Raw genomic sequence first — 20,817 nt, forward strand, 5'->3', positions numbered from 1 at the left:
TTCTTGTGTTCACTCTGCTCAAAATTGGGTGATGTGTCTAACGGACGGCTGATCCGATATTGACCATTTCATACCCCTGCCAAAGTTGGAAGTTCCACCCAAAGTAGTAACGCAGCATAGCCGAAACTTTGGAACTATGTACTCAATAAAAATTTAGAACGTTTCTATGTTTAGAGTTAAACTAAAAGTGGGTCTCTGTAAGGGTTATGTGTTAGCTGACATTTACTCTACTGGGTTACAATTACACTGCAAAAAGTCATAGAGCAAAGGAATCACTAGCAGGTTAAAGATAGCCTTCCAAGACATCTTGCTGCCAACATGCTGAGGCAGTTAAGGCATACTTTAAAATAACCAGTAGTTAGTCTGCTATAGTTCTAAGTGTAACAAGTGAGTTCACCTATTAAATGATAAGACTTCATCAAGCTTATAAAGAACTTTTCTTGTTTGACACTAAAATTTGTTAGAAAATTTGAACAAATTTTAAAACAGAATTCAGATTCTTGATATCCCTCCAACAACCCAACTGATATTTCAATATGCTTTAAAAATCTTCCCTGATGTCTCAAGTCAGTAAATGTATCTTGTGGTGTGGCACTGAGCCATACAAACCAGGGATTCCAGTTTCGATCCCTGGTTTGTGCTGAATAAGCTGGTGTCTGCTGAGGTGGTAGGTACTAAAATTGATCTCGATGTCCCCAGACTAGATAAGGGGCAAAAAAAAAATTACTATGCAATGTTGCTTGTTGGTAAATGCATGCTTGAACATTAAGTGAGGATTGTGCTCATATGTGAAGTGTATGCCCCCCATAGTTAAATAATCTGCTAATACTTACTGGTTAAATTGACACTTGAAGCAAGGCTACTTGGGTGAGGTAGTGGAGGGGCCCCTCCACAATAGAACTGTACCCCAGCATGAATCAGTGCTTTCAAGAGAAGAGATTAGGATTAAATTAAGATTAAGCCATATAGAGACTCAGTTTTATACAGTGAATTTACTAGCTAAGTCTTTAGGCAAAGAAGAGCCCTCTGTTTAACCATAATTTTTTTTTTCATTTTAAAAAATGCAATGTACTTTGTTAAAGTTTAAGCATGTACCACCTACAAAAAAGAATACATTTTAAAATATAAAGGGACAGCTATAAAGGTTTCTATGCTGCTCCTGTCTCTGACATTATGGCAGTATCAGCAAAATGCAGACTACCCTGATTGTTGTTTATTTCAGTGAAACTTCTAGAAAAGTGAAATTTTCATGTGAGTTTCAGTAGAAATAAGACACCTAAATATGGTCTTCTGTTAATTAATATAAACCATAATTTGAGGCCAGTATGAAATTGTGTTGGTACTTTGCAAAAATGTATTATGTTAGTCAAACTTTTAAATGATAGAATGGATGCAACTAATAGTTCAAGTCTTGCATATACCAGTAGCTGCATTCAGCAATGTATACTAACCCATCCATCCCTCCATCCCCAAAATGTTTCCAGACCCCAGAAGACAACTCCTCTCCACGATCACTTAAACATTCCCAGACTCCATACTTCCCAGCTGGCTCTGATTCCCACCCAGATAATTACTTCCTCAACCCATCTCCTCCCACATGCCAACCCCACTCCTTACTTCTTCCTAGCTTCATCTCTGCCACATTCTCCCAGCCTGATCTCCATCAGTCCTCAGTTTCCCAGTTTCTCTCCTACCTACTGCACCACCTCCTCAACAGCACCTGACCACATGCTAGCTCCTATCCTGTTGTGTACCACTGAGAGTACCAAAAAGGGTAAGAGATAAAAATTGGGGCAGTCAATACAGGAACATGCATGAGAGCCAAACCGAGAGACTGGAAGATATACAGGCTAGACGGGAAACAAAGGAGAAAGATTTACATCAAAAATATGAAACAGCAAGATAAACAGTTGGAGATAAACAGACAGAAATATCACAATGAGAAAAGTGTCACAGCCAAACAGAAAGAAAAATTGCAAAGCAAACATTAACACAAAGGGAGACACAAAGAATTAAAGAACAGGAAAAAAGCAGACATGCCATTTTCTTCCTAAGAAGAAAGGGTTCCGAAGAAGGGTCACTGACCCGAAACGTTAACTCTGCTTCTCTTTCCGCAGATGCTGCCAGACCTGCTGAGTGGTTCCAGCATTTCTTGTTTTTATTTCAGATTTCTAGCATCCGCAGTATTTTGCTTTTACTTTATGCCATTTTCTTTCTCGGTCAGCAATGCCATGGCAGATAAAATCATTGAAAAAAATTCTGCTTAATTTTTTTACTGTTTTATCAGTATTTATTATTGTGCATGTAGCTGAAGATAGTAGTACGACACACTATATGAAGAGAACCATGCAAAGACAGCTTCATGGAGCTGGATGATAAATGAGGCACAGGGTCATAGTGACAAAGGATGTAATTTGGAACAGGAACATTTGGAAGACATGGTTACAAAGCTCAGAAATGATAACACATTCAATAATTTTAAAGAGAAAAGGGAGGTTGGAGATGGAGTGATAATTGTAGAAGATGAATGGATCTAGGTGTGTTTTTTGCAAAGAGGGGTGATGATGGTACTTTTAATGAGGAGAAATGATGCTGAGGACAGAAACTGTTGATAATATAAAGTAGCATGAGGACCAGGTAGGGAAGTTGTATGATGAGAAGTTAGTGAAGAGGGAATTAAGGAAACATAAAGTGGATTTCATGGATAAACTTGGAGAGAACGAGATAGCTCAAACCGATGATGTGGAACAGTAGGGGGAGGTTGGGGACAGAGGTTGAAGGGAAGAAAGTAGTGGAGGCAGCCTTCCAGATGGGCTTGATTTTAGTGATGAATAAATCTATGACAGCCTCGGGTTTGGAGTTTGAAATAAAGTTGGAGAGAGTTATTGATCATGTGAAAAATGGAGCTTGGTGTTGTCTTTGCCCTACCAGACAATCTGGAGTAATAGATTTTGGCTGAGTACAGAAAGGTAATGTTTCCTGTTGTCAAATATGATCTGATTATTGATAACTAGGCTTGTTGTGCATCATAAGCTCAAGTTGGCACTCCTCCTAGTTGAGGGAGCTAAGCTAGGGGCTATGCCAAGAGCAATGGGTGGAAGCAAGGCAGCAACAGCAGAGGTGAGGGAGTGATTAAACAGGCCAACAGCAACAGACGTGTCGTAATAATGTGGAGGAACATGATAAGGGAATTTGAGCGCAAATTTGGGAGGGAGCTGGGTAACAGTTTTTTCCATGGACAGATGGAGGGAATAGTGGATTGAGAGGGTATATGAGGGACACTATTCCAGATTTTAGGTAGGATTTTTTTCTTGAATATGAGGTGTTGGCCACTTCCATAAATGGTCCAATTGATTTACTTTCAGGAATGTGCCTGCACTGCTCAGTATCTAATTATACAATAGCATCACCAGTAGTGTAACAATAGCACCCTCTGGTGATCTGAACTTATCATGTCCCTCACATGCACTTCTCCATTCTTTCCAAAGACGAAATGAAACACATTGTGAGATGAGTCCAGATAAAAATCGTTAAACTGCTTTATCTTGCATACAATGTAAATATTCAGACTAACAGAAGTCATCAAATCTCACTTTGATCCACCTAATTACAGAGTCTTCCTCAAGAACATAAAAAATAGTAAAATTATGCTACACTACCCCTATTAGCTAGATTGCTTAACTTCACCCCGTCAGCTTGATAAGCTTGTTTCTCTTGCTTAGTCAGTTTCCATCTCAGCTGGTTGACTGATTGCCTGTGTTCCTATGTCTTTTTAGCCCTCAGTGAGTAGGAGAACTATCCTATAGAGTTCTTCAAACCAGCTACTTCACCCACTTCTGGGCATGTGGCATTAAAGAAACCATCGTTTGCTATTGTGAAGATAGGGGCCATTTTGGTGTACAAAGAACAAAGAACAGTACAGCACAGGAACAGGCCATTCAGCCCTCCAAGCCTGCGCCGATCTTGATACCTGCCGAAACTAACACCTTCTGCACTTCCGGGGCCCATATCTCTCTATTCCCTTCCTATTCATATATTTGTCAAGATGTCTCTTAAATGTCGCTATCATATCTGCTTCCACCACCTCCCCTGGCAGCAAGTTCCAGGCACTCACCACCCTCTATGTAAAAAACTTGCCTTGCACATCCCCTCTAAACTTTGCCCCTCGCACCTTAAACCTATGTACCCTAGTAACTGACTCTTCCACCCTGGGAAAAAGCTTCTGACTATCCACTCTGTCCATGCCACTCATAACTTTGTAAACCTCTGTCATGTCGCCCCTCCACCTCCGTCGTTCCAATGAAAACAATCCGAGTTTATCCAACCTCTCCTCATAGCTAATGCCCTCCACACCAGGCAACATCCTGGTAAACCTCCTCTGTACCCTCTCCAAAGCCTCCACGTCCTTCTGGTAGTGTGGCGACCAGAATTGCATGCAATATTCTAAGTGTGGCCTAACTAAGGTTCTGTACAGCTGCAACATGACTTGCCAATTTTTATACTCTATGCCCCGACCGATGAAGGCAAGCATGCCGTATGCCTTCTTGACCACCTTATCCACCTGCGTTGCCATTTTCAGTGACCTGTGGACCTGTACACCCAGATCTCTCTGCCTGTCAATACTCATAAGGGTTCTGCCATTTACTGTATACTTCCCACCAGCATTAGACCTTCCAAAATGCATTACCTCACATTTGTCCGGATTAAACTCCATCTGCCATTTCTCCGCCCAAGTCTCCAACCGATCTATATCTTGCTGTATCCTCTGACAATCCTCATCACTATCAGCAACACCACCAACCTTTGTGTCGTCCGCAAACTTACTAATCAGACCAGCTACATTTTCCTCCAAATCATTTATATATACTACAAACAGCAAAGGTCCCAGCACTGATCCCTGCGGAACACATCCCTCCATTCAGAAAAACACCCATCTACTGTTACCCTCTGTCTTCTGTGACTGAGCCAGTTCTGTATCCATCTTGCCAGCTCACCTCTGATCCCGTGTGACTTCACCTTTTGCACCAGTCTGCCATGCGGGACCTTGTCAAAGGCTTTACTAAAGTCCATATAGACAACATCCACCGCCCTTCCCTCATCAATCATCTTCGTCACTTCCTCAAAAAACTCAATCAAATTAGTAAGACACGACCTCCCCTTCACAAAACCATGCTGTAGTTAGCCTTGGATGAGACAAGAGACTCTCATTGTCTCAGTTTGAAGTAGACTGTGAGCAGTGACATTCCACAATCTGGCTAATCTGGATTTAATACACACTTCCAATGTCTGGTTCACTAATAAACTTTTTTGTCAAATGGTTTCGTTCTGTGGCTTTTTAAATATCTATGAAACATTGCTTTTGAAACATAACACTCACACAGAATTCATTCTCAAATCCTTCCCATGAAGCCAAAAAATATTCCAAAAAACCCAAAATATGGCAAGAGACATGGAAGTAGTCAGAGATTGTTCTGTAAGTGATTGAAACTTTGGATGCAGAGATGGTGTGAGAAATGGCGAGGTCAAGGAGTTAGGCAAGGATATGGGTGGAAGAGTTAATACAAAGGGTGACATTGAGGAAAAACAGCAGGATGGTGAAGTTAAAGAATTAGAGGTCATGGGGAGTTAAGGTGTAGATTGAAATCACCAAGACTGAAGAGTCACCTGAAGAAGCTGGGGGAAGGTAGATGATCTTAGTAAGAAAGTTGACATGGTGCATGAGGGGGCCACTAAGTTTTTAAGATTTTTAAAAGATAGGTGTGAGGAGTCGAAGAGGTTGAAGTGCACAAATTGGGAGAAGGAGGTGAAGGTAAAGCAGGGGAAAAGGCCAAAATTAGACTGGCAATAATGACCGTGCCATCACCATGGTACTGGTCATGGAAAGTGAAGCCAGACAGTAAGACTTCTGTGAGTGGAAAGGAAAGGTCAGGGAGCCCAAAATCTCAAGAGAATCCATTACAATGACATTGTGCATGGAAAAGACTTCATTCATGAATGACCAAACATCCTGGAAGAGTATATGAAGAGGGCCAGTGATTGTTGATCCTTTGGGGCAGTGGAAGTGGTGAGCAGGATGGGACAAAGGTTGGAAGGATTATCCCCCAAGGATGTGATGCTCAAAAATACTGAAGCCAACAGTTATTATTTTTAAAATATTTTAAATTAGCACATCAAATATTTGGTAGCTAAATTTCAAGTACATTAAAAATAAGATGCAAGTTATATAGAATGTGATCAGTACATGTACATTTTGTCCTGTGAATTTTGTGTTTGTCAAGGTGAAGGATTTTAGTATTAGGTACTTTCTATTTTGAGTATCCAGTCTCTGCATCAAGCACACCAAAGTATGGCAAGGTTAGGTGCTCTGGTGTAACCTCACATAGGTACTTGTACTGCACCAGTCTGACACTTCTTCATTTCCCACACCAGCTAAATTCAACCTCTGAGTGACATGGCCAATTTAGAGGCAGTGTTTTGCTGCAGGCTGATGTCCACAGGAACTGGATTGAGACTATCCAAGTTTGTTCACACGAGTTCTTTCCATACCAACAGAAGACTTACATCTATTCACCTAGGAAGCAAGAGACAGGAGGTGAAAGCACAGTGTACATGTAAACCAAATGCATGTGTAAAACCACAACTGTAATAGTGTAAAATGCTGTTGAAAAACATTTGTAATAATAAATACAGAAAGTGCTAGAATTACTCAGCATGTCAGGCAACATCTGTGGAGAGAGAAGCAGAGTGAACAGGCTGAATTTAGTTCCCCCCCCCCAAGGCCAGGGTCCGTGGCGGGGGAGGCCTGAAGATCCTCTGGAGGAGGCCCGCCCCCAAACCCATGAGGGCCTGGCCCGATCTTCATGGAGGCAGAGAGGCCTCGTGGTGGCCCCCCCTGCCGCTTGGCGATAAGCCCGGTATTTACATATTTAAATACATTTGCATATCTGAGTTAATTGCATACTCACTGCCGCCTCTGGTCCCATTGCGATCTTCGTGCTGGGATGTTGGGAAGGGGTAAAGTTTATAATTTATGTACTTTGAGGTGGGAGGAAAGGTCATTTGAAAAAGGAAAGTGTTTTGGGCTGGAGAGGGCAACCATTCAAATTTATGATCATTGGTGAGGGGGTGGGAGAAGGCCAAAAGTACTGCATCTAACTGTTTTTATTATTGTCTTCCAAAATTTTACAATCTGCCGGAATGGCTCAAAGACCTTTAAAAATGGTGTCAGCGCTTGCACACAGGCAGCTGACACCATTGCCAGTGGCAGAAGGGCTGCCCCCTCCTCATGATTGGAGGGGGGAGGGATGGGCAACCCCGTCCATTCAAATGAGCTGCCGCACTGAAGATTATGTCAGCTTACCGGCATGCGGCCTGGTGCCGCTTCCTTCGCCCGCTGCCGAGGATGATGATTCCAGCCAACGTTTCATCTCTGTGACCGTTCATCTGATGAAAGATCACAGACCTGAAATGTAACTTCTGCTTCTCTCTCCACAGATGCTGCCTGACCTGCTGAGTATTTCCAGCACTTTGTTTTTATTTCAGATTTCCAGTATCTGCAGTATTTTGCTTTATTTGTATTAATAATACAACTTTCCTATGAGGCTTCACATGATGAGAATAAGCAACTGAAAATGTAATCATGTTGGTAACGTCATATTAAAGGGGCACTGTCAGCTTTCCAGAGTTTTCAAGCAGACTCAATTTCTGCAACAGGCTACTCTGTATGCTATTTCTACAGGCACAGGATGGCCTGCTGGAAATATTTACTATGCTCCAACATAAAGCAAGCAAGTCCAGTAGGCAGGCCGGGCAGGGGCAGGACAGGGAGCGTAGAAGGTCTGGTAGGCTAAACTGCATTTACTTTAATGCAAGAAGCCTTACAGGTAAGGCAGATGAACTCAGAGCATGGATCGGTACATGGGATTGTGATACTATAGCTATTACGGAAATGTGGTTGAGGGATGGGCAGGACTGGCAGCTCAATGTTCCGGGGTACCGACCCTTCCGGTGGGACAGAGGTGGAGGTAAGAGAGGAGGGGGAGTTGCACTATTGATTAGGGAGGACATCACAGCATTACTTAGAGAGGATATCCCGGGGGTAATGTCCAGAAAAGCCATATGGGTAGAACTTAGAAATAAGAAAGGGGTGATCACTCTGATGGGATTATACTATAGGCCCCCCAATAGTCAGAGGGAAGTGGAGGAGCATATATGCAGGGAAATCACAGATAGGTGTAGGAATTATAGGGTTGTAATAGTAGGTGGTTTTAACTTCCCTAACATTGACTGGGACTGCCTTAGTGCTAAGGGATCAGATGGGAAAGAATTTGTTAAGTGTGTCCAGAATCGTTTTCCAAAGCAGTATGTGGATGGCCCTACTGGAGAAGGGGCTACACTCGACCTCCTCTTAGGTAAACGAGGATGGGCAGGCGGTTGATGTGTCAGTGGGGGAGCACTTTGGGACCAGTGACCACAACTCTATTAGCTTCAAGATAGTTATGGAAAAGGATAGGACTGGTCCTCAGGTTGAAGTCCTAAATTGGGGGAAGGCTAATTTCGATGGCATCAGACAGGAACTCTCAAAAGCTGAATGGGAGAGGCTGTTTACAGGTAAAGGGACTTCTGGCAAGTGGGAGGCTTTTAAAAGTGAGATAGGAAGAGTTCAGGGCCGGCATGTTCCTGTTAGATGGAATGGCAAGGCTGGCAAGTTTAGGGAACCTTGGTTGACGAGGATATTGAGGGCCTGGTCAGGACAAAGAAGGAGGCATATGTCAGGTATAGGCAGCTGGGATCGAGCGAGTCCCTCGAGGAGTATAGGGGATGTAGGACTACACTTAAGAAGGAAATTAGGAATGCGAAAAGGGGCCATGAGATTTCCCTGGCAGATAAGATAAAGGAGAATCCTAAAAGATTCTATAAGTATATTAAGAGTAAAAGGGTAGCTAGGGAGAGAGTAGGTCCCCTTAAGGATCAGTGTGGTAATCTATGTGTGGAGCCACGGGAAATGGGCAAGATCTTAAATGAATATTTCTCGTCCGCATTTACCGTGGAGAAGGTCATGGAAGCTAGGGAAGGTCATGGAATCCCCAGGGCCTGACCAGGTGTATCCTAGGATGCTATGGGAAGCAAGGGAGGAGATTGCTGGGGCCCTGGCAGAGATTTTTGTATCATTGTTAGCTACGGGTGAGGTACCGGAAGACTGGAGGATAGCTAATGTTGTGCCTTTATTTAAGGAGGACAACAGGGATAAGCCAGGGAACCTCAGGCCGGTGAGCCTTCCATCAGTGGTGGGAAAGTTATTGGAAGGGATTCTGAGAGACAGGATTTATATGCATCTGGAAAGGCATGGTCTGATTAGGGATAGTCAGCATGGCTTCGTGCGTGGGAAATCATGTCTGACGAATTTGATTTGAGTTTTTCGAGGAGGTGACCAAGAGGATTGACGAGGACAGGACGGTGGACATTGTCTACATGGACTTTAGCAAGGCCCCGCATGGTAAGTTGGCCCGGAAGGTTCAAACACATGGGATCCAGGGTGAGCTGGCCAATTGGATACGAAATTGGCTTGGTGATTGGAGGCAGAGGGTAGTAGTGGAGGGTTGTTTTTCAGGTTGGAGTTCGGTGACCAGTGGTGTGCCGCAGGGATCGGTGCTGGGCCCTCTGTTGTTTGTCATATATATTAATGACTTGGATGTGAACGTAAAGGGCATGATTAGAAAGTTTGCAGATGCCACCAAAATTGGTGGTATAGTGGACAGTGAAGAAGTTTGTCTAAGGTTACAACAGGATATAGATCAACTGGTAAAGTGGGCAAGGGAGTGGCAAATGGAATTTAACGCAGACAAGTGTGAAGTGATGCAATTTTGGAAATTAAACCAGGGCAGGACATATACAGTGAACAGCAGGGTCCTGGGGAGCGTTCTTGAGCAGAGAGACCTTGGGGTGCAAGTACATAGTTCCCTGAAAGTGGCAACACAGGTAGACAGGGTGGTGAAGAAGGTGTATGGAATGCTTGCCTTCATCGGCCGAGGCATTGAATACAAGACTTGGGACATCATGTTACAGTTGTACATAACGTTGGTTAGGCCGCATTTGGAGTACTGTATGCAGTTCTGGTCGCCGCACTACAGGAAAGATGTGATTAAGGTAGAGAGGGTGCAGAAAAGATTCACAAGGATGTTGCCTGGTTTGGAGGGCTTGAGTTATAAAGAGAGATTGGATAGGCTGGGTCTGTTTTCCCTGGAGTGAAGGAGGCTGAGAGGGGACATGATAGAGGTATATAAAATTATGAGAGGCATAGGTAGGGTAGATAGCCAGAGTCTTTTTCCCATGGTAGGGGTGACTAAAACTAGAGGGCATAGATTTAAGGTGAGAGGGAGGAGGTTTAAAGGGGATCAAAGGGGTAAATTTTTCACACAAAGAATAGTGGGTATCTGGAATGAGCTGCCTGAGGTGGTGGAGGCAGGAACAGTAACAACATTTCAGAGGCATCTGGACAGGTGCTTGAATGAGCAAGGCATAGAGGGATATGGAATTAATGCAGGCAGGTGGGATTAGTATAGATAGGCATTATGGTCGGCATGGACGCGGTGGGCCGAAGGGCCTGTTTCTATGTTGTACGATTCTATGACTCTATAACTATTCGTCATGCATATTTTTGTGATGTTATTTTAATTTAGCAATGTGAGACGAGATCGGCACCCAGTACATTAACCTATTTTTATTTCAAGCTTACATTTTTAAAAAAATCTCTCCATAATATTGTTCAACACCTTTGCAATGTACATACATTAATGTATTTTATTTTCATTCCCCAAATCTCTTCTCTCTCCCACAAAGACACATTGCCTGCATGCAACTTGCTTCCACTGGATCGGCGCAATAGTTTTAACAAAGGCTCTTAAGATACTGCCATTGATTGTACACAGTGATTGACTGGTTGGAAGAGGCCATATTGCATAGCATCATAGAATATTAGTTTCAGTTTTAATATGGTGAATACCTTGCAAACATGAGACACTGCATCTGGTGGCCTGGCCAAAAGCCCGACAGAACTCACTTCAGCAGTGGCAGATGGACTGGATAGATGGACAGCCTGCAGCCCATCTGGTCGCGAGATATGCTCCAATGTCGCTCTCTAATGCCTATGCTTTTAGGCCACTTAGCATTAATTTCATTCTTGTGAGAATTGTGTTGTTGTAATTAGGGTACCTCTCACAAACACACATCATGCCATATTAGATCAAACTACAGTAATCCCCCCAAAAAAGCATTTCTTGTGTAGTGTGATTTCACAATTGAAGATTAACAATTTCCCTTTTGATATGTAAATGCAATATTCCATAGAACCATGATTATACAAAACACTTAGCCAGCAAATAAATGAGACCAATTAAAAATACATTAGAAGGCACACATACAAAAGTGTCAATTTAACTTCACACTTTGCATACAGAAGCATTGCCACCCAGATGCTTGATGATGCAGCTCCTTTCTTGCGCTTCATTTCAGGTCACAATGCTTTCTGTGCAGCAGTAAATCCATTCCAGTCTCTCATTGACGGGCATCACATGCTGGCAAACCTACAAATAACAGGATAAGAAAACATTAAAATTAATATTTCCATTTTATTCTATTGGGGGGGGGGGAGGGGTGAGTATACTCAGAAACCAGTGTTGTTAATTTCCTCCCCAGCCCCTCCTCCAACTTAATCTTTCCACAGTCTGTGGCGAGTTGGCTAATCTCAGCCAGGATATAATTTGGAATATTGCAATTGTTGTCAGCGTGTCGAAGTGAATGAGGGGAAAATCAAGCAGGATTTTTACTATTGATTTTTATGCAGTGATTTTGACTGGATGTGTGTATATGTGGATATTGAATGAGGACAGGGTTTGCGCTGGCCTTGATAAACTTATATATAGCACTTTCACAATGTCAGGATATCCCAAGCAGTTTACAGCCAATGCCACTCAAGGATAAATAGCTCACCAAAACTCAGTCTAGGCTCACACCAAGGACCAGCAATTTGGGCAAAAAATCAGAGGGCAACTGGTGCCCACAAAATCAAACCCCAGTATGAATCAGCACCTTCAGAATAGATAGGAGATTTAGGAGTAGGAGAGGTGTTTTCTTTTGTTTAAAAACCACTGTCTATTGGGACAAGAATCTTCTAATTAAAAAAAAGTTCAGATCTAATGTGTGTCGTCTTTATTATTAAAAAGAAAACTATTTTCAGTGATGTTTGCCCACTATGTTAACCCGCACTACTAGCCTCTCATGAAAAAAGGTTGGCCCAAAATCACTCTTGCAGTATAAAGTAATTTAAACTTCTACAATGGATAAATAGCAAACCCATGGATGACATCTGCTTTCGAGAGATTAATCCTTATGTTCCAGGTAAATTCACAACACTCCATCGTGAGTAAATTAAAAGCAAAATACTGAGGATGCTGGAAATCTGAAATAAAAACAAGAAATGCTGGAAATACTCAGCAGGTCTGGCAGCATCTGTGCAGAGAGAAGCAGAGTTAACGTTTCAGGTCAGTGACCCTTCTTCTTTTATTACTCCATCCTGAGTTATGTGGCCAGTGTAACTTGATGGGTTTTTTTTTTTACAAACACTGGTTCTTGAAGTGTACCCTTCAATTATCTGTAATGTGGATGCTATAAAACATAGTTGAGGAACACAGCACATGCCACATAGGCTTGTTTCATTAATCTGTTTACCACAGTAGCTGTGGTTTTGATTAAAATGCTGCAAGTGTTAGTGCCGCAATAACATAGGCATTGTATCAGGTAAGACTTGGCAAACTCAGCTCAGTTGATACTGTAAAGTTCTTCTCACTAACATCTGGGAGTTGGTGCCCACGTTGGGAGAGCTCCCACACACTTGTCAAACAACAGCCTCACACAGTTGCACTCAAAGAATCATATCTGTCAGCCAACGTGCCAGACTCCTCTATTACATTGCCTGGGTATCTCCCATCCCCAGGAAGGACAAACCTGCTGATCACCACCGACTGTCATCACTTTTGACCTTGATGAATCAGTATTCTAAATGGGGTATCTTAAATGACTATCACAGGCCGAACCCTGAATGACAGGTCTGCCAGAGTTAGCTGGCAAAGAGTGGTGAGAGGAGCAGCACGAAGAAGTAACCCATCTGATCTCACTCTGTTGCAGACACAACCTTCCACAATATATTTGGTAGAAGTGACCACTGCACAGTCCATATGAACAAAGACCAGTACTGCACAGGAACAGGCCATTTGGCCCTCCAAGCCTGCGCCGATCTTGATGCCTGCCTAAACTAAAACCTTCTGCACCTCCAGGGACCGTATTCCTCTATTCCCATCCTTTTTATGTATTTGTCAAGATGCCTCTTAAAAGTCGCGATCGTATCTGCTTCCACCACCTCCCCCGGCAGCAAGTTCCAGGCACTCACCACCCTCTGTGCAAAGAACTTGCCTCGCACATCCCCTCCAAACTCTCCTCATAGCTAATGCCCTCTAGACCAGGCAACATCCTGGTAAACCTCATCTGTACCCTCTCCAAAGCCTCCACGTCCTTCTGGTAGTGTGGCGACCAGAATTGCACGCAATATTCTAAGAGTGGCCTAACTAAAGTTCTGTACAGCTGCAGCATGACTTGCCAATTTTTATACTCTATGCCCCGACCGATGAAGGCAAGCATGCCTTATGCCTTCTTGACTACCTTATCCACCTGCGTTGCCACTTTCAGTGACCTGTGGACCTGTATGCCCAGATCTCTCTGCCTGTCAAATACTCCTAAGGGTTCTGCCATTTACTGTATACTTCCCACCTGCATTAGACCTTCCAAAATGCATTACCTCACATCTGCCCGGTTTAAACTCCATCTGCCATTTCTACGCCCAAGTCTCCAACCGATCTATATCCTGCTGTATCCTCTGACAATCCTCATCACTATCAGAAACTCCTCCAACCTTTGTGTCGTCTGCAAACTTACTAATCAGACCAGCTACATTTTCCCCCAAATCATTTATATATACTACAAACAGCAAAGGTCCCAGCACTGATCCCTGCGGAACACCACTAGTCACATCCCTCCATTCAGAAAAGCACCCTTCCACTGCTACCCTCTGTCTTCTATGACCGAGCCAGTTCTGTATCCATCTTGCCAGCTCCCCTCTGATCCCATGTGACTTCACCTTTTGTACCAATCTGCCATGAGGGACCTTGTCAAAGGCTTTACTGAAGTCCATATAGATAACATCCACTGCCCTTCCTTCATCAATCATCTTTGTCACTTCCTCAAAAAACACAATCAAATTAGTGAGACACGACCTCCCCTTCACAAAACCATGCTGCCTCTCGCTAATAAGTTCGTTTGTTTCCAAATGGGAGTAAATCCTGTCCCGAAGAATCCTCTCTAATAATTTTCCTACCACTGACGGCCTATAATTTCCTGGATTATCCTTGCTACCCTTCTTAAACAAAGGAACAACATTGGCTATTCTCCAGTCCTCTGGGACCTCGCCTGTAGCCAATGAGGATGCAAAGATTTCTGTCAAGGCCCCAGCAATTTCTTCCCTTGCCTCCCTCAGTATTCTGGGGTAGATCTCATCAGGCCCTGGGGACTTATCTACCTTAATGCTTTGCAAGACACCCAACACCTCCTCCTTTTTGATAATGAGATGACTGAGACTATCTGCACTCCCTTCCCTAGGCTCATCCTCCACCAAGTCCTTCTCTTTGGTGAATACTGATGCACAGTACTCATTTCGTACCTCGCCCATTTCCTCTGGCTCCACACATAGATTCCCTTCTCTGTCCTTGAGTGGGCCAACCCTTTCCCTAGTTACCATCTTGCTCTTTATATACGTATAAAAAGCCTTGGGATTCTCCTTAATCCTATTTGCCAATGACTTTTCATAACCCCTTTTAGCCCTCCTGACTCCTTGCTTAAGTTCCTTCCTACTGGCTTTATATTCCTCAAGGGTTTCGTCTGTTCCAAGCCTTCCAGCCCTTACGAATGCTTCCTTTTTCTTTTTGACTAGGCTCACAATATCCCGCGTTACCCAAGGTTCCCGAAACTTGCCAAACTTATCCTTCTTCCTCACAGGAACATGCTGGTCCTGGATTCTAATCAACTGACGTTTGAAAGACTCCCACATGTCAGATGTTGATTTACCCTCAAACAGCCGCCCCCAATCTAAATTCTTCAGTTCCTGCCTAATATTGTTATAATTGGCCTTCCCCAATTTAGCACCTTCACCCGAGGATTACTCTTATCCTTATCTACAAGTACCTTAAAACTTACGGAATTATGGTCACTGTTCCCGAAATGCTCCCCTACTGAAACTTCGACCACCTGGCCGGGCTCATTCCCCAATACCAGGTCCAGTACGGCCCCATCCCTAGTTGGACTATCTACATATTGTTTCAAGAAGCCCTCCTGGATGCTCCTTACACATTCTGCCCCATCCAAGCCCCTAGCACTAAGTGAGTCCCAGTCAATCTAGGGAAAGTTAAAATCACCCACCACTACAACCCTGTTACCTTTACAACTTTCCAAAATCTGTCTACATATCTGCTCCTCTACCTCCCACTGGCTGTTAGGAGGCCTGTAGAAAACCCCCAACATCGTGACTGCACCCTTCCTATTCCTGAGCTCCACCCATATTGCCTCACTGCATGACCCCTCCGAGGTGTCCTCCTGCAGTACAGCTGTGATATTCTCCTTAACAAGTAATGCAACTCCCCCACCCCTTTTACATTCCCCTCTATCCCGCCTGAAGTTTCTAAATCCTGGAGCATTTCACTGCCAATCCTGTCCTTCCCTCAACCAAGTCTCTGTAATAGCAACAGCATCATAGTTCCAAGTACTAATCCAAGCTCTAAGTTCATCTGCCTTACCTGTTACACTTCTCGCATTGAAACAAATGCACTTCAGACCACCAGTCACGCTGTGCTCAGCAACATCTCCCTGCCTGCTCTTCCTCTTAGTCTTACTGGCCTTATTTACTAGTTCCCCCTCATTTAGTTCACTTGCTGTCCTACTGCTCTGGTTTCCACCCCCCTGCCACACTAGTTTAAACCCACCCGAGTGATGCTAGCAAACCTCACAGCCAGGACATTTGTGCCCCTCCAGTTTAGATGCAACCCGTCCTTCTTGTATAGGTCCCATCTGTCCCTGAAGAGATCCCAATGGTCCAGATATCTGAAACCCTCCCTTCTACACCAGCTGTTCAGCCACGTGTTTAGCTGCACCATCTTCTTATTTCTAGCTTCACTGGCACGTGGCACAGGGAGTAATCCCGAGATTACAACCCTTGAGGTCCTGTCTTTTAACTTTCTACCTAACTCCCTAAACTCCCCCTGCAGGACCTTGTCACTCTTCCTGCCTATGTCGTTGGTACCGATGTGTACCACAACCTCTGGCTGTTCACCCTCCCCCTTCAGAATGCCCACTGTCCGTTCAGAGACATCCTTGACCCTGGCACCAGGGAGGCAACATACCATCCTGGAGTCTCTTTCACATCCACAGAAGCGCCTATCTGTGCCCCTGACTATAGAGTCCCCTATAACTATTGCTCTTCTGCGCTTTGTCCCTCCCTGCTGAACAACAGTGCCAGCCGTGGTGCGACTGCTCTGGCTGTTGCTGTTTTCCCTTGATAGGCCATCCCCCCCAACAGTATCCAAAACGGTATACTTGTTAGAGAGGGGGATAGCCACAGGGGATTCCTGCACTGACTGCCTGCCCCTTCTAGCAGTCACCCATCTATCTGCCTGCACCTTGGGTGTAACCACTTCTCTAAAACTCCTGTGTATGACGCTTTCTGCCACCTGCATGCTCCTAAGTGCATCCAGTTGCCGCTCCAACCGATCCATGCGGTCTGTGAGGAGCTGCAATTGGGTACACTTCCTGCAGATGTAGTCGTCCGGAACGCTGGAAGCGTCACGAACCTCCCATATCTCACAGGTGAAGCACTTCACCCCCCTAACTGTCATTTCTAGCAGTAATTAATAAATGAATTTAAAATAAATAAATACTTATTAAATCCTTACTAAATTATGTTACAATTAACTATATGGTCCCTAGTGCTAGATTCCTACAATAAATATTAAATGCTAACTAAATACAGTAATCTCCTCCCTCTGGTTTAGTTACTCTACTAATTAGTTAATTAGGATAAAGTCTTATCCCTACCATAAGAACAACCTTCATTGTGTAGTGTGGCACCATCATCATGCTAAGTGGAAAGACTAAAAATAAATCTTGCAACCCAAAACTGAGGTTCTGTGCATCATTAGCAGCAGCAAAATTGCACACTACCACAATCTATAACTCCATTGCCAAACGCATTGCTCACTCCTTCATCACTATCTACCCAAGGGATCAACCCTTGTTTAATACAGAATTTAGAAAGGTGTGTCAGGAGCAGCACAAGGCACATCTTAGGATGAGGTATGAACCTAGTGAAGCCATGATACAGGGCTACATGCATGCTAAACATCAAAAGTAGCAGATTATAGATGGAGATAAGCAGTCCTGCAACCAACGGATCACAACACTACCACATCCAGTCGAGAATGGTGGTGGACCACCAGGCAACAAATGATAGGAGGCTGCATAAAAATCCCCATTCTCAGCCACAGGGGTGTCTAGAACGAGACCAGGCTGAAGTGTTGGCAAGTATCCTTAGCCAAAAATGCCCGGCGCATGATCTTATTTGGCCTCCATCCAAGAGCCCCATGATCATAGAATCATTCCAGCACAGATGGAGGCCATTCGGCCCATCGTGTCTACACTGACTCTCTGAATGAGCAATTCGCCTAGTGCCATACCCTGCCTTCTCCCCGTAACCCTGCGCATTCTTCCTTTTCAGATAACAGTCCAATTCCCTTTCGAATGCCATGATTGAACCTGCCTCCACCACACTCTTAGGCAATGCATTCCAGATCATAACCACTCGCTGTGTGAAAAAGTTTTTCCTCGTGTCACTTTTGCTTCTCTTGCCGATTACTTTAAATCTGTGCCCTCTCATTCTTGATTCTTTCACGAGTGGGAACAGTTTCGCTATATCTATTCTGTCCAGACCCATGATTTTGAATATCTCTATCAGGCCACCTCTCAGCCTTCTCTTTTCCAAGGAAAACAGTCCCAACTTCTCCAGTCTATCTTCATAACTGATGGTCCTCATCCCTGGAACCATTCTTATGAATTTTTTCTGCACTCTAACATCTTTCCTAAAGTACTGAGCGCAGAATTGGACACAATACTCCGGCTGAGGCTGAGTTAATGTCTTATAAATGTTCAACATAACCTCCTTGTTTTTGTACTCTATGTCCCTATTAATAAAATCCAGGATACTGTATGCTTTATTAACCACGCTCTCAACCTGTCCTGCCACCTTCAATGACTTATGCACATATACACCCAGGTCCCTCTGCTCCTGGAGCGCCTTTAGAATTGTACCCTTTATTTTATGTCGTCTCTCCATGTTCCTCATATCAAAATGAATCACTTCACATTTCTCCACATTGAACTTCATCTGCCACCTATCCACCCGTTCCACCAACTTGTCTATGTCCCTTTGACATATCCCCCTAACAGTTCATAATGCTTCCAAGTTTCGTATCATCTGCAAATTTTGAAAGTGTGCCCTGTACACCAAGGTCTAGGTCATTAATATATATCAGGAAAAGCAAGGGTCCCAACACTGACCCCTGGGGCACTCCACTACAAATCTTCCTCCAGTTGGAAAAACAACCATTAATCACTACTCTCTGTTTCCTGTCACACAGCCAATTTCGTACCCATGTTGCTACTGTCCCTTTTATTCCATGAGCTATAACTTGGCTCACAAGTCTGTTGTGTGGCACTGTATCAAATGCCTTCTGGAAGTCCATGTACACCAATGAGCAGCATTGCCCCCATCAACCCTCTCTGTTAAATCTTCAAAAAACTCCAGTAAGTTAATTAAACACAATTTTCCCTTGAAAAATCCATGCTGGCTTTCCTAAATTAACCCACATTTGTCCATGTGACTATTAATTTTGTCCCGAATTATTGTTTCTAAACGTTTCCCCACCACCAAAGTTAAACTGACTGCTCTGTAGCTGCTGGGCTTATCTTTACACCCTTTTTTGAACAAGGGTGTAACATTTTCAATTCATCAGTCCTCTGGCACCACCCGAGTCTAAGACTAGAAAATTATGGCCAGTGCTTCCGCAATTTCTACTCTTACTTCTCTCAGTGTCCTTGGATGCATCTCATCCAGTCCTGGTGCCTTATCAACTTTTAGTATAGACAGCCTATCTAATACCTCCTTCTTGTCAATTTTAAATCCTTCTAGTGCATTAATTACCTTCTCTTTCACTGTGGCCTGATACAGATGCAAAGTATTCATTTAGCACCTCAGCTATTCCCCCTGCCTCCATGTGTAAATTCACTTTTTGGTCCCTAAACGGCCCTACACGTACTTTTACCATCTTGTTACTATTTTTATGTCTATAGAAGACTTTGAAATTCCCTTTTATGTTAGCCTCCAGTCTCTTTTCATTCTCCCTCTTTACTTCTCTTATCTGTCTCTTCACTTCCCTTCTGATATTCAGCCTGGTTCCAAAAACACTTTATCTTCTTCATCTTAATCACTATCTCTTTTGAGATCCAGGGAGCTCTGGATTTGTTTGCCCTAGCTTTCCCTTTGTGCCCGAACTATCTCTTCTTTGAAGGTAGCCCATTGTTCAGCGACCGTTTTCCCTGCCAACCTTTGATTCCAATTTATTCGACCCAGATCCATTCTTACCCCATTGAAGTTGGCTTTCCCCAGTTAAATATTCTTACTCTAGATTGATCTTTGTCCTTTTCCATAGCCAACCTAAACCATATGATACAATGATCAGTGACATCAGTGTCCAGCCAATTTGGTTCACTCGACGTAACTTTAAGATATGGCTGAGTGCACTGGGCCAATATAGTGCCAAAGACCTGTGCACAGGAGCTAAACACTCCTTTCGCCAAGCTGCTCCAGTACAGCATTAACACCGGCACTTACCCAACAATGTGGATAATTTTCCATTTATATGTCCCGCCCACAAAAAAACAGGATACATCTAATTCGGCCAATAACTCTCTCCTCTCATTCGTAAGTAAAGTGTTGGAAGGAGTCATCATCCACAGTGCCATCAAGTAACATTTACTCACCAATGCTCAGTCCAGGTTCAGACAGAACAACTCAGTTCCAGCCCTCATCACAGCCTTAATCCAGACAGGAACACGAAAGTTAAAAGCCAGAGGAGAGGTAAGAACAGCAGCCGTTGACATTAAAGTAACATTTGACCGAGTATGGTACCAAGCAACCCCAGCAAAACTGCCATCAACAGGGGTCAAAAGGAAAATTTTTCCAGTGGCTAGAGTCAAATCATACACAAAGGAAGATGGTTGTAGCTGTTAAAGGACAGTCATCACAGCCCCAGTAGTATCATTGCAGGAGTTCCTCAGGAAAGTGTTCTTGGCCTAAACATCATCAACTTCAGTAATGGCCTCCCCTCTGCTGTAAGGTTAGGACTACTGCTGTTCACTTTTGATTCCAGTGTTTAGCATCTTTAACATATCAAAACATTCAAAGGTGCATGGCAGAGCATTATCAATAAAAACACTTTTGACACCGAGCCACATATGGAACACAAGAACATAAGAAATAGGAGCAGGAGTAGGCCATTCAGCCCTTCAAGCCCGCTCTGCCATTCAATGAGATCATGGCTGATCTTCTACTTCAACACCATTTTCCTGCGCTATCCCCCTATCCTTTGATGTTTTTAATATGTAGAA

General features: G+C 43.7%; 1 protein-coding gene across 3 annotated transcripts in view; it reads right to left on the minus strand.

The window, feature by feature from the left end:
* Window positions 1–10,705: 10,705 nt before the first annotated feature.
* efcab7 (EF-hand calcium binding domain 7) overlaps window positions 10,706–20,817 on the minus strand; it is a 131,614-nt gene continuing 121,502 nt past the window's right edge. For all 3 annotated transcript variants that reach the window (XM_068037323.1, XM_068037324.1, XM_068037322.1), the window contains one exon: window positions 10,706–11,582. In XM_068037323.1, the coding sequence (XP_067893424.1) occupies window positions 11,508–11,582 (75 nt within the window). In that variant the 3' untranslated portion in view covers window positions 10,706–11,507. The remainder of the gene's footprint in view (window positions 11,583–20,817) is intronic.

This window comes from Heterodontus francisci, chromosome 8 (genome assembly GCF_036365525.1).
Source record: "Heterodontus francisci isolate sHetFra1 chromosome 8, sHetFra1.hap1, whole genome shotgun sequence".
NCBI lineage: Eukaryota > Metazoa > Chordata > Chondrichthyes > Heterodontiformes > Heterodontidae > Heterodontus > Heterodontus francisci.